The sequence below is a fragment of the Lathyrus oleraceus genome, chromosome 4 (assembly GCF_024323335.1).
Source record: "Lathyrus oleraceus cultivar Zhongwan6 chromosome 4, CAAS_Psat_ZW6_1.0, whole genome shotgun sequence".
In the NCBI taxonomy this organism is placed as follows: domain Eukaryota; kingdom Viridiplantae; phylum Streptophyta; class Magnoliopsida; order Fabales; family Fabaceae; genus Lathyrus; species Lathyrus oleraceus.
The window spans coordinates 6,057,350-6,072,317 of NC_066582.1; the positions used below are offsets into that span (position 1 = coordinate 6,057,350).

At 37.3% G+C, this 14,968-nt stretch overlaps 1 protein-coding gene across 1 annotated transcript; it reads left to right on the top strand.

Annotated features, from left to right (window-relative positions):
* Window positions 1-6,547: 6,547 nt before the first annotated feature.
* Window positions 6,548-8,708, top strand: LOC127135073 (uncharacterized). The gene is made up of 9 exons (XM_051061891.1): window positions 6,548-6,691; window positions 6,785-7,042; window positions 7,135-7,206; window positions 7,287-7,582; window positions 7,675-7,857; window positions 7,946-8,056; window positions 8,131-8,212; window positions 8,302-8,397; window positions 8,700-8,708. The coding sequence occupies exons 1-9, from the start codon at window positions 6,548-6,550 to the stop codon at window positions 8,706-8,708; spliced, it is 1,251 nt and encodes a 416-aa protein (XP_050917848.1).
* Window positions 8,709-14,968: the final 6,260 nt, after the last annotated feature.

The window sequence follows — 14,968 nt, forward strand, 5'->3', positions numbered from 1 at the left end:
GTGTCTTTCTGTTTTGCCCTAGAAGTCAAAGAATAGGTGGTCGATTTTGGTTTGAATGGACTTGCATTGCTACATTATGGGTTATTTATTTGTCAGTATCGATTATTAGAGTTTGTGACTATGTTTGCTTAATATTCTGTAACTTACCGAAAGTTTCATCTTGTTCTGATATAAATGATATTCTGTAACTTGCATCGCCATTGACTTAGAAATAATGTTGGGAGTTCTAATAGAATCAGTGCCTTTTCAACATTTGTTTAAATTTGCTGAGAAAGTAGGAAGGAATGAACTGATATGTTTGCACCATTGTATCCTCATATTCTAACTATTACTGAAATTTCAGAAAGTGATTTTGATGTTAAATGTTGGATACTCAAATGAAATAACTTTGTCTGCTACAGTGATATATGTGATATGGTTTCAAGAACTTAGAGCAATGTCTCATATTTTGGCAATCCTATTACATGTTGGTTTGAATGAACAGTTAAACTTCAAAATGTACATTCATATTTTGGCATAACTTTGTCTGCTACAGTCATATTTTGGCAATCCTATTTAATGTTGTAAAATGATGTTTTAATATTATGTGAATTTTTAAGATGGTCACTGTAGTGTAAAATGAACCCTGATGGACTATATGTACATTTTTCATGTGCTTGTCTGCAGGTTGTTGAGTATCGTGGTGAGCAAATAGGAGGTCTTGAGGATCTGAGGGAACCATATATGTTGTTTTCTTCCTTTATAGATAAATTCTTGCTTAGCTTTTATTACATGGTTTGCGTCTAATTGAAAACTTCACGTCTTTGCCCATTTCAGGTTCTTACAAAATCGGTACTGCGTCTGAATCTGTTAATGCAGCTTACATATTTTCTAGAAAAGATCTTTCTCGGTATGTCTTTCAGCTTAGATATTATACAAACCCAAAGCATGTGTTTAATCATTTAGTATCTAGAATGAATCATTATGTTCAATTATTCATGTTAAGCTAATGAATCAAGTTACCAAAATATGTTAGTTATGTATGTTGCTTTATTATTTGACCTTGATATGCAGGCCTGCTATACAGATTCCCTGCGCAAGCAAAGCTGTTGTAGCTGTCCGGTTCTGTTCTATATTTTTTAATCTCAAAGCGACAAACTCAGGTACTTGTGCACTTAGTATAGTTCTGTTTACAACCAGTAACTATGTACAACCAGTTATATATGGTACTGTTCCAATTAAACTGCCTGTGTGGGATGTATTCCGTCTTAAATCTATATGACCTCTTACTAGTAAAGATCATGAGTGGTGGCCTAGAGGTTCAAAGTGATTGGTCTGAGCTAATTAGACAGTTTTATATTATTTAGCTCTAGTTATGCATTAGGAAGCAGTTATGATATTTGGAACTGTGTTTTGGTCGCAACAAGCTCTTGAGTTCTTGGAAAGGAGACAGACAAAAGACTCAAAATAGTGGGACTTAGACGAGTTTCACCCAATAAAAGAGTGTTAGAGTTGGTATTGTTAGCACTCCTTTTATTAATATTAGTCCACGTAGTTTAACTATTGATATACCGGTTCGTCCATTGACACACTAACCTTATATCCCCATCGAGTTGATAATTTAATAAAATTGATAATGTGAATTGAATTTCTTGGTTCTTGAATTTCTTGGTTCTTACTTGTGAATTGAATTTCTTGAATGATCGATTACTTGGTTCTTGAATTGTTCATGTGCATCATATAAGTTTCTTGAATTGTTTTATACGTTATGACTTATCCTTGATGTTGTTTTATATGTACAGCGCTCATTCCCTGTGTTTCCGTGAGTTTGACCTTCTCGACGTTGCTGTTCGGTAAATCCGAGGTAAATTTCTTCCTCAAATTACTGGTACACTGTGATGAATTTGTCTGAAATTGCGTGAATATGTTGTGTTTTCTTGCTCCGTATTCATTCCGTGTATACTTTGGGTTTTGACAGAAACGCGTTATACCGTTTTGTACCCTAATTACTTTGCGTTAAAACCATGGATAAGACATGGATGTATTCCAATCGATTGTCGAAAGAGTACGAGAATGGGGTATCGAAATTTGTTAAGTTTGCTATTGCGCACGCCAAAGACCCCAATCGAATGACATGTCCTTGCTTGAGTTGCTGTTATGGGAGTCAGGTTGACGCGGTTCAGTTGGCATCGCATTTACTACGGTATGGAATTGATAGAAGTTATACATGTTGGAATTTGCATGGTGAGAAAAGTAACGAGAATGTTGAATCGGGGTATAATACGACCTATGCTTCAAACGACGATTGCACAAATACATATGATTATGATCGAGTCGAAGAGATTGCAGAAGCGCTTGAAGAAGATCTTAAGGACTGTCCCAAAATGTTCGAGAGGTTGGTAAGCGATGCAGAGAAACCGTTGTATAATGGTTGTACAAAATTCACAAGATTGTCTGCGTTATTAAAGTTGTACAACTTAAAGGCGGGCAATGGATGGTCGGATAAAAGTTTCACAGAGTTATTAGCTCTTATGAAAGATATACTACCAGAGGATAATGTTCTTCCCAATCGAACGTATGAGGCCAAAAAGATGTTGTGCTCTATTGGCATGAGCTATGATAAGATACATGCCTGTTCAAACGATTGCGTTTTGTTTCGAAACGAGTATGCATCGTTAAATGAGTGTCCTAAATGTGGTGCCCCTCGATATAAGAAAAAGTTGTCTCCAGCAAAAGTCTTATGGTATTTTCCTATAATTCCGAGATTTAGACGCATGTATCGTAGTGAAACCGATTCAAGACACTTGACTTGGCATGCAGATGAAAGAATTATTGATGGAAAGTTTCGACATCCGGCAGATTCACCCCAGTGGATGAAAATTGATAATGATTATCCTGAATTTGGAAAAGAAGCAAGAAACCTTCGCTTGGCATTGTCTACTGATGGAATGAACCCACATGGTATTCAAAGTATCTCGCATAGCACATGGCCTGTGATTCTTATGATTTATAACCTACCTCCATGGCTATGTATGAAGCGTAAGTACATGATGTTATCTATGTTAATTTCTGGGCCTAAACAACCAGGGAATGACATAGACGTATACTTGACACCCTTAATCGAAGATTTAAAGTTTTTGTGGGAGAACGGTGTGGAGGTTTATGATGGGTATAGGAAAGAAAGTTTCAACTTGAGGGCGATGTTGTTTGGAACAATTAATGATTTTCCAGCATACGGAAATCTATCAGGGTACAGCATTAAAGGTGAAAAAGCGTGTCCTGTTTGTGAAGACGGAACCGATACGATGCGATTGGACCTTTGTCATAAGAATGTCTTTCTCGGTCATCGTAGATTCTTAAATTCTAATCATCACTACCGTGGGTGGAGAAAAGCATTCAATGGAAATACAGAAGAAGGTAGAGCTCCAACAATGTTGACAGATGATCAAATTTTTGAAAAGGTGAAGGACGTAAGTACTAAGTTTGGCAAGCCTTTTGCACATACACTTGTCAAGAGTGGGTGGAAGAAAAGGTCAATTTTTTTTGAACTGCCATATTGGAAGTATTTGTATGTAAGACATTTCCTCGATGTTATGCATATTGAAAAAAATGTATTTGACAGTGTTATTGGTACGTTACTCAATATACAAGGAAAGTCTAAGGATGGCCTTAATGTAAGGAAGGACATGGTAAACATGGGAATGAGAACTGAATTGGGACCCGTGAAGAAAGGAAAACGAACATATCTACCACCTGCTGTTTACACTCTATCTAGAAAGGAGAAAAAAATATTGTGTAAGTTCCTAAGTGAAGTTAAAGTTCCAGAAGGCTACTCATCAGATATTAGAAGACTTGTGTCTATGAAAGACCTCAAGTTAAAGAGTTTAAAGACGCATGATTGCCATGTTATAATGGAACATTTTCTACCGATAAGTATACGTTCTATTCTGCCAGAAAAAGTAAGAAGCGCAATAACTAAATTGTGTTTTTTCTTCAAGTCAATTTGCAGTAAGATGATCGATCCTGCGATCTTACCAACATTGCAAAAAGAAATAGTTGTTACTTTGTGTGATCTTGAAATGTATTTTCCTCCCTCGTTTTTTGACATAATGGTCCATCTAGTCGTTCATCTTGTGAAAGAGACACAATTGTGCGGACCAGCTTATATGAGATGGATGTACCCTGCTGAACGTTATATGAAAATATTAAAAGGGTATGTGAAAAACCGAAGTCGACCAGAGGGTTGTATTGCCGAACGATACATTGTTGAAGAAGCGGTTGAGTTTTGTACAGAATATTTGTCAAATGTTCAATCAATTGGACTCCCCAAATCTCATATTGTTGAAAAAAAAGAAGGTAAACAGCTAATTGGAAATAAAGTTGTGACAGTATCAAGGGTCGAACGAGATCAAGTGCATTTGTATGTTCTGCACAATGAGATTGAGGTTGAGCCGTATGTTGAAATGCACAAGGGTGTTCTTCGAGGTTTAAATCCGAATAGAAATGAGAATTGGATAGTACGAGAGCACAATCGAAGTTTCATACCATGGTTTAAGGAACATATTTATTCAAAGTATCGTTCAGATCCCGCTTCAATAACAGAAAGGTTGAGATGTTTAGCATATGGTCCAAGTTTGGTTGTGTTTTCTTATAGCGCATACGCAATTAATGGATACACATTTTATACCAAAGAACAAGATGATAAAAGTACTATGCAAAATAGTGGTGTCACCTTGGTAGCTGAAGCAATGCACATATCAAGTGTGAAGGACTTAAACCCGAAATTTGCAAATCTGTCATATTTTGGGGTTATCGAGCGCATTTTGGTGTTTGATTATGAGAAGTTTTAGATTCCTATATTTGGTTGCAAGTGGGTTGAAAATAATAATGGCATACGAGTGGATAAGTCAGGATTTTTGCAAGTTGATCTTAATAGGGTGGGTTACACAGATGAGCCTTTCATTCTAGCCTCTCAAGCTAAACAAGTATTCTATGTCACTGATCCGACAAGTACGAAATGGTCTATAGTGCTTTTATCTAACAAAGTAATTGATGAAAGAATTGGAGATCAAGGTGATATTGATGTTGAGATTGAATCTTTTACCATAAATGATCAAAATGAGAATGAATCATGTATTAGAAATGATCATAATGAGGGTATTTGGATCAATCCAACCGTCCGCGTTGTTAAAAGAAAAGTAGAACATATTCCTACCAAGAAAAGAAAGAGACGTTGCTGAAAAAGGTAATAGTATAATTATAGCCTATGTCATTCAAGAAAATTTAATTATAGCCTATGTCATTTTATATTATTCAATATATATATGGATTATTGATTATGGATTTTTATATTTTTCATTTCATTTTTATATTTTTTCTTTATTACAGGTTAAATGGCTAGTGATCAAGAAAACTCACAAGATGCAAATGCTCCTGATGATACTTCAGAAAAAGAAATTACACGAGGCATCACTATTATGAAGAGTATCATTCGTGATAGAGATAAAGCAGTAACATATAATGTAAATTGGAATGCTGATAACCAACTAATTGGGTCTAATGCTGCAAAGTTGGCAAGCTACATTGGTACACTTGTTCGTATGCACATTCCAATCACTGCTACAAGATGGAGTAATAAAGAGTTGGGTAGCGCTAAAGATAAGATTTGGACTGAGATACTGGTACAATATATGATTGTTTATATTTTCTTTATATTGACGATAATGTGTTTAAATTACTTATACTAACACACTCTATTCCAATATTTTTTCGTAGAGGTCTTTTAACATTGAAGATACAACTATCCGAAAAAAGTATATACTTCAATTGGCCGGAAAAAGACACAGAGGGTGGAGAACGTTTTTAACAAACAAGTATCTTAAGGACAAAGAAAAAAAATTTGTTGAATATGATCCGGAATATCCAGTGAAGTATGCGATCTTCATTACAGAAGAAGAATGGGTTGCTTTTGTAGCCCAAAGAAGAGACGAAAATTTCAAGAAAGTGAGTGCCACAAATCGCGAGAGAGCGTCAAATCCCACGTATGTATACAAAAAAGGGCGTTTGGGATATGCACGCTTAGAGGAAAAAATTGTAAGTATACAAAAATGCTACGATCTTATTAATTGTCTCAATGTGTTATAATTGATTATCTTATTATTTGTGTCAATGCGTAGTTAGACGAGACGAAAAGTGATGCAACATCACTTCCGCCACATGTTTTGTGGAAAGAAGCTCGTGTGGGAAAGGATGGAACTGTTAGGGATGACGTTCAACATATTTATGATGAATGTGTAAGTAGAACATTGTGTCTTTAATTAAATCAAAAGTTTAATAATATATAATTAATTTTTTTATCTCCACTAATAATTTCCGATATGTAAATGAATTTCAGGAGACCCTATCTCAATCGATAAGCACAGCTGAGGACCAGGAGAACAGGAGCGTACTTAGTAGAGCACTAAATGTTCCTGAGTATCCCGGTCGGGTGAGGGGTAAAGGGCATGGTTGTACTCCAACTTCCTTGTATAAGAATCCAAGGAGAAGAAATCCTAGCAATCAAGAAGTGATGGAGACGTTGCAGGCATTACAAGCGCAAGTTCTTCAATTGCAAAAGGATAATGAGAGATATAGGTGTATGGAAAAGTGCAGTTCACAGTTGAAAGAAACTAGTGAGAAAGCCAGTATCAATTGTCAAAATAAATTTCCCGAGGTAATTATATATGTTATTTTGAAATTAAAATAGCACATTTATGTTAATTGAAATATATACACATTAAAAGTAACATATTTATTATTGGTTTAGGGCATTTCATCTTGTCAGCTATACTTATCGTCACCGACTTATCGCCTAGTTGGCAAGGGAAAAGTGCACAACACTTCGGGAGATTTACTTCACCATAGACCGCTCCCGGATGGACACCTTAAAGTATCGGTTGATGTTGTATTAGATAAGGATGCGTTGCTACCGATACCTGACATTGTTTCAGAGACAACATTCCTGCGAGATGCAATAGGATCATTTGTTGCATGGCCCTTGGATCTCATTTTCATTGATGATGAGGTATGTTGAATTCAAAAACCACTATGAATCTTTTAGTATTCAAATGTCAATTCTGAACCGTTAAGTTAATTTTTTTTACATGGTAATTTTAGACGCCTACAAAACCCGCATCTAAGGATAAAGGGATTTTGCGGCACAACGAGTCTGTTGCATCACAAAAAGAGGTATATTGAAAGTGTTAATTATATGATCCGAATCAAAAAATGCATGATTTTATAATTTACCTATGTTATATGATTTATAGGTATTTGCTCAAGGGTCACAACAACTGAGCCAGAAAATTGGTAGTCGACAGAAAAACAAAAGGGATCTTCCAGTGACTTCTTTGCCAAAAAAAGGTGCTTTTGTGCCTCGATACCAGATATCTCTTGAAACACTTGTTGACTCATCAGATATGGCAACAGCTGGTGCTATTCGCTTACTGGATATGGAGGAAGATATCTTTGGTTATTCATGCACTGAAACAATCGGAAAAGAAGATCTGGAACATATTTTTCGGCATCAAGAATTAGGCGTCGGTGTTATACACACATACATCCGGTAATCCGATCTATATATTATTTAATTACTTGAACAATTTATTTACACATTTCAATAAAAATAGTCTAATGTTTATTATGTTTTTATTGAAGGTTCTTGTATGACAATTTCATGCGCGGGAATGATCAATTGTCAAACAGATTCCGTTTCGTGTCTTCCTCCCTGGTCAACAAAGCATTAATTTGTAGGGAACCGGATTCATGTAGAGAGTACTTAGTCAAGAGATTCATGGCCAGCAGTACAAACAACTTGTATCTTTGGCCGTATAATTCAGGGTTAGATTTTAATTCTAAGTTTATTCTAATCTTTAATTGTTTCTTTTACGTAAAAAATTTCCATATAAACTTTTGTTTTAATTTATAGGTGTCACTGGTTGTTGCTTGCTATTGATCCTTTAAAAGAAGTGGTATATTTTCTGAATTCGATAGATGGTGAATGGACAAATTATCCGGATATGAAGCAATTAGTTGATACGTAAGTGAGACTGTTCTAAATATTCGTGTATATTTATGTGAGATTGTTCTAAATATATGTTTTTATTTTGTTAGATCAATAAAAGTGTTCCGATCTCAAATACAAGCTCGAGTACCACGTACTAAATCCAGCAACATTACGTGGATAAAAGTGCAGGTACTTTAATTTTCACAATTTTGCTTATAATAGTGATGCTACTTGATAAGAAAAGATAACTATACATTCTTATTTATTTTTCTATGTAGTGTCCTCTACAGCGCAACGGTATCGATTGCGGATACTTTGTAATGAGGTTTATGAGGGAAATCATTAATATGAATCAAATAGAGATTCCAATCACGGTATGGATTTATAACTTAGGATTTGTTTTAATATTTATCGAATATTTCATATTATTTATTACTTTTAACTAAATCATGCATATTATGTTTTGTTATGTAGTACTTTGATGAATACAAGTGTGCTCATTACACGAGACTGCAGTTGGAACAAATCAAGGAGGAATTGTGTCAATATTTTATTGAGAAAAGATTAATTATATAATGGTTTCAAAATAACATGAATACTTTGATGAAGAATGGTTTCTGGTTGGCAAGTGTATAGTTCTTTATATTTTTAACATTTTAGTTATGACTCCAAATAGGCCGTATAACATATTAGTTTTGACTTGTGTATAGTTCTTTATAATTTTAGTGATATCTTTAATTTCATGGATAGATTAATGTGTTCATTCTTGTGTTGGTTTGCTTTAAAAAATTACAAATGCTTGAATTATGACTCCAAATGTGTTCAGTGCCTATCTATCCTTGTGTTGGTTTGCTTGAATTATGACTCCAAATGTGTTCATTCTTGTGTTGGTTTGCTTGTGTTGGTTTAAAAAATTACAAATGCTTGAATTATGACTCCAAATGCTTGAATTAGAGAGGCTTGATTTACAGGTTTATGGGATTATTCCCAAAAAATATTACAGGTTGAAATGGTAGGCTTAAACTGAAGGCAGCGTTTTGTTATTTTACTAGAGGAAAAGACAGCGCTTTTTAGTAAAAAGCGCTGCTAAAGGTTGTCAATAGAGAGCGCTTTTTACTAAAAAGCGCTGCTAAAGGTTGTCAATAGAGAGCGCTTTTTAGTAAAAAGCGCTGCTATAGGTTGTCAATAGAGAGCGCTTTTTACTAAAAAGCGCTGCTATAGGTTGTCAATAGAGAGCGCTTTTTAGTAAAAAGCGCTGCTATAGGTGGTATATAGACAACCTTTAAGAGCGCTTTTTACTCAAAAGCGCTGCTAAAGGTTGTCAATAGAGAGCGCTTTTTAGTAAAAAGCGCTCTTAAAGGTTGTCTATATACCACCTTTAGCAGCGCTTTTTACTAAAAAGCGCTCTCTATTGACAACCTTTAGCAGCGCTTTTTAGTAAACAAAAAGCGCTGCTAAAACCTATAGCAGCGCCACCTACGGCAGCGCTTTTAAGCGCTTTTAAAGGCCAAAAAAAGCGCTCTCATAGGTCTTTTTTGGCGTAGTGAGGTTGTGGTGTGGAAGCTTTGTAACGAATCCCCAGAAAGTTCGCTCAGGAACGAATGAAGGAAAGGATGACGAAGAGACGTTGAGACGTACGACGATCCCTGAATGATATCAAGAAGACTCTTCAAAATCGGAAGATTGGAAAGTCTGTAGAAATTCCCCGCAGGGTTCGATCAGGGACGAATGGGTAGAGAAGCAGTGAGAGACGTCGAGACGTCCGACGACCTTTGGAATTAACCAAGAAGACTCTTCAAAGTCGGAAGATTGGAAATTATGTATAAATCCCAGGAGTACGTTCTCGTCGAGCGCGGTGCAACCTTGGAATACAAGATGATGGAGCAGAAAAGGTCCAGACGAGTCTGGAAATTCTCAAAAGTGGAAAGCTGATTCGAGATTGGGAGGTGGATACCGTGGTTCGATGAGTCGATGGGTGTTCTGTACCAACTTTTCTCATTTCCCTGCTAAGATCCCCAACCAGAATTAAAGGATCAAATCCCTAGCAGATCAAGGTCTGGGGACCCCAGCCGAGTCAGGATGGTTATCCCCGGCAGGTAAGCGGTGTTTCCTCAGCAGCCGGGCATGAAGGTTGCTATACCCCGAGTGGAGCGGGTTTCAATGAAATATATCTCCAGCAGTGTTCATCCTACCAGTGGATGGGAGGAGTTTCTGTAGCAGACTAATATTTGCATCCCCAGCTGAGTTGATTATACCTATGGATTGCATGGGTTGTCCCCAGCGGAGTGGCATTCGGTTCCCTAGCAGGGTCAGGATGGTTATCCCCAGCAGGTGTCGGATCGATGTTTCCCCAGTCGCCAGGCCTGGAGATTGTTGTTTCCCGGCAGAGTATTTGTGAGCACTTCCCCAGAGAAGTCGTCAGGTATCTGTGAGGGTTTCCCGAAGCAGAGTCGGGATTGATATCCCTAGCAAGTCGAAAACTGTTGTATCCCCACAGAGTGTTGGTGGTGCTTATCCCCAGCAGTTTCTCGAGTAGATCGGGTGCAAAGGAGGTTCTTTCCCCAGCAAGGGTTACCTTTTTCCAGCAGCAGTGTTATTCCCCAGCAGGGTGGAATCGGAGTATTGACGAGTTCCTCAGCAGAGTGTCTCGAGCTCCTCAGCAGAGTCCCTTGAGGGGGATACTTTTTATGCATTCATCATGAAAAATAAGCATAGCATATTGCATAGAAAAATAATAAGTCGCGTAGCATTTCCATGATTATGGAGCATTACGCAGAAAAAATCAATCATGCATCATATTGCAAGCATAAGCTAGTCTCAAGCCGTGGTTACCGTTTGAGAAGTGGTTTTTGCCAGACAGTGAAGGTGTTACTCCGAGGAGTTTAGCCATATGATTGAATCGAAGATATTCCCCAGTAGTGCGATACTGGAGGAGATTTGCGTTTCCGTCGGACAGAGATGGGAAATATTTTGCGATCAGCACAATTCAAGCCGTGGTTACCGCTTGGAGTTTTGTTTCGCCGAATGGTGAAGATGTTACTCTGAGGAGTTTAGCATCAGGACGTCAGATCAGCAATGTTCCCCAGTAGTGCGATATTGGAGGAAATGTTTCCGTCGGACAAAGATGGAGATAAAATCAGAAGACGTTACGCGGTCGGCGCGATTTCGGGGTTCATACGGAGAAAGGAGATGTTGAGGCATTTTCTGGGGTTCAAATGGAGATTGGAGTTGAAGATTATATCCGGGATGAGGTCCTCAGGATTATCTTCTGTGCATGTGTCACCTTAGACTCTGGCTGAGGCCGAGGGAGGTCGTTATAGGTGTCTTCTGAGGAAGAGATACACATGCTACCTTCCTTTTGTGAAGGTATACCCTCTGACATGTCGCCCTCAGAGTGGTTTGGTGTTATTTCCGGCGTTGCCAGCGGAATTATCACGAGAAATTGGAGATCGGGGTTCAAATGGAGAAAAGGGGATGTTGAGGCATTTTCTGGAGATGGGGTTCAAATGGAGAAAGGGAGATGTTGCGGCATTTTCTGGAGATGGGGTTCACAATGGCGATCGCAAGTTATCGTCAGGAGACTGGGGTTCAAATCGGAGAATGGGGTTCATTATTTTGGCAAATAGGAGAACGGGGTTCAAATGCGGTGATCTGAGGATCATTTGCGCAAGAGAAAATTTCGGGGTTCAAGAAAATGAAAAAAAGCAAAGAAGAGGAAAATTTCGGGGTTCAAGAAACATACAAAAAAAAAACAAAAAAAAAGAGAGAAAGAAATGATAATCCCCAGCGGGTGTGGTGATCAGGCCATGGTTATCCCTGTGTTGCCATTTATTTTGGTATCCGGGTCGACTGTTTCGGTGATCAGGCCAAATTTTTCCGTACCAGACGGATTTTTCAGAGGATGTTTCTTCGCCGATTCTGACAGGCGTTGTTAATTATTATCCCATCAGAGTGCAAATTGTTTGTCTGTTCTTGGTATTCAATCACTCTTCATCCTGATCATCTGAAAGCCGAGGCTATTCATGTCGACAGGTTCACAATGGATTGAATAGGGGCAGCTGTAACACCTCAAAATTTTCCCTCCTCTCTTGGGACTAGCTTAACATATTACATATCATTTTTAGGTCATTAAGCATTGCATATTGCATATCATGTGGTTACATTGTGCAAGCCATTCTCCCAAGTCTTGATCAGAAGATGGAGAGGTCATATGCAAGCTAGGGTTTCATTGGACTGGTCATTAATCATCTGAGGATGTGGAGGTCCAAATTAGGGTTTCATGATTCTCAAAGGAGATTGGTCTTCATCTTGATTACAATGATACATCATAATCATAATGGTTTGCCATCCTCAAGTGTGGGAGCAGATTCCTTGAGATTAGGGTTTTGACCACTGGTCAACCCTAATCAACTGCATTGGGCCAATCAGGGCATGGCAAGGAGATGGGGTCTATGATGTATATGGGGATCATCCCATGGTTTTATGGAGTTTATTGAGGCTAGGGTTTCATCCTTGAGCCATTTCATTAGAAGATTGGAGCTCAGTTTGATCTAAGCATTGCCAAATTCATCTATTAGTTGAAAAAGTCAACTGTGGTCAACTGTGCTTGATTTAATGGATTTGGAGGTGGGAGAGAGTTGGATACACTTCATTCATGTTGGAACAAGTGTTATTTGACATGTCAAAGCTCAAGAATGGAGAAAATAAAGTCAGGACAAAAATTGCCAAAAATAGAAAGTGACTTGTAATGGAAGTTTCCAAAAATGGAAAGTTTTTGACCTCAAATTTACATATCCAAAAAAGCTTCAAATGAAAATTTGTTCAACATGAAAGTTGTAGATCTTGGTCTCACCTTTCCAAAAAGTCCAAGAACTTGAAAATCTCATGCATGGTTGACAAGTTATGGTCCATTCAATTTCAAAAATGACCCATAATCAAAGGGGCATAACTTCCACATGGAGTGTCCAAATGGGATGATCTTTTTATGTGCAAACTCCATTTGACATGTACTTTCATGGTGCATAATTGGAATTCATCAAAAGTGGTCAATGCAAAAGGTCAATTTTCAAGTGTACAGTTAAAGATCCAAGGGCAAAATGGTCCAAGTTGAGAAATAATGAGAATTTTGGCATGGGGATTTTTGCAACACCTCACAAATGCAAATTGGAAATGGTTTGAATGGTCATAACATGTTGAGGTGCAATATTTGACCAAGTCATTTTGGAACTTCATTTGAAAATGTACAATTTAGCATAGCATAGTGAAAATGCAAATTACAAGGCCAATGGATGTGGGACCAATGCCAACTCATCACAAATGGCATTTGGAGAGTGGGTGAGCTGTCATACAGCTGTCACAGAGCCTTAAGTGAAAAGATATATTTGCCCTTGCTTTGTAATTTCACATTTTTGCTAATCACTTGCATTTTTGTTAATTGGATGATTAAGAGGTGATTAAATGGAAGTATATAGTCTTAATCATAACTAACTTTTGATCAGAATCACATTTCACAAGAAATTGCAACTGTTTTTCCCTCCAATTCTCCAAATTCACCAAGAACATTCATCAACCAAATTCAACAAAACTCTTCCAATTCTTCACCAAATCACGAAATTCTTCTTGCTGCCTCTTCCATGGATCATGTTCTCCATCTGTTTTGACAAAACCACTGCTAACAACACCAAGTTCGTGGTTGTTCCTCTTTGACTCAACAATGGCAAATGGAAATTTCTTGCACTAGGAGCAACATTGGATCAAGCTAGCTATTGCATTCTCCTTCCTAAAGCTTCCCTTGCATCTGTTTTGGATCAACACGCGCCAAGGCTTCGAGATTCATCACTGTCTTCAAATTAAGGTGCCAAATCAAACCTCATGATTCTTTCAATTGTTGTATGCGTTTTGTAGAGTGTTCCATGTAGGTGATCATGATATAATTAGTTTTTGATTTGATGAACTGTGGATTGAGTTATGTTGATTTTAAGTCTTGATGTCAAAACCTAAAATGATCGATCCGTGCGTTATGTTAGGAATTAGGTGAAACTAGTTATATATTCGTGATCCTCTTACTCAGACCTTTCCAATGGTTATTCATTTGTCAATTTTGGTGGAAGTTTGATGTTCTTGATGTTCTTGCGTTTCTGGAAAAAGTTGATGATGTTGATGATGAATTTCTGGAAATTTTCTTTGTTTGATCCGTCTCAGCGCCTTTCCAATTTCAAATTCGTGTTTCCCGCAAAATCCAACCAATCAGCGCCTGGCACCGCATTAAAATGAAACGCGGTCGTTTGGTCCATGAGCGCTGGAATTACAATTTTGCCATTAAATCCATTTTAATTAATTAGAACACTTAATAATTATTTCAAAAATTAACAATCTTTAAAAAATCATAGAAAATTAATTATTAATCCAAAATAGTGAGACTTTTTTTGATAGATCCCAAATTCTCTCTAGTTTTTTATAGGCATGATACCATAAGTTGTGCTTGGAGGAATGTTGACCTGGCCTATTGATCTTTGACTTGTGTACAATTTTTGCATGTTTCACCATATTCATCATAAAATGCTCATACATTTAAAGAAATGATTGAAATTTTTTGTGCTCATTCTGGACATATTGATGGTGATTTCCATGTAAAGTTTGTAATTTTTGGATACCTGATGATTGAGATATGATTTTTTGAATCTAGGTGTGACAATTTGTGTCACACCTAGCTAGGTCAACTTCATGAATTTATTTGCATGACCTATGATTGTTGGATTGAGCCAATTTTTTGCATGAATGATCATTGATGTGTCAAGATAACATGTGATTTTTTCTGGAATTATTGGTTGTGTTTTCAATTTGATTGATATTTTTCTTCTCTGTTGGTTCATTTTGCAACATTGTGTGACACATGTTTGTATATCTTTTGTGAAATGCTCATATGGTATTGGATGGATGTGAAAT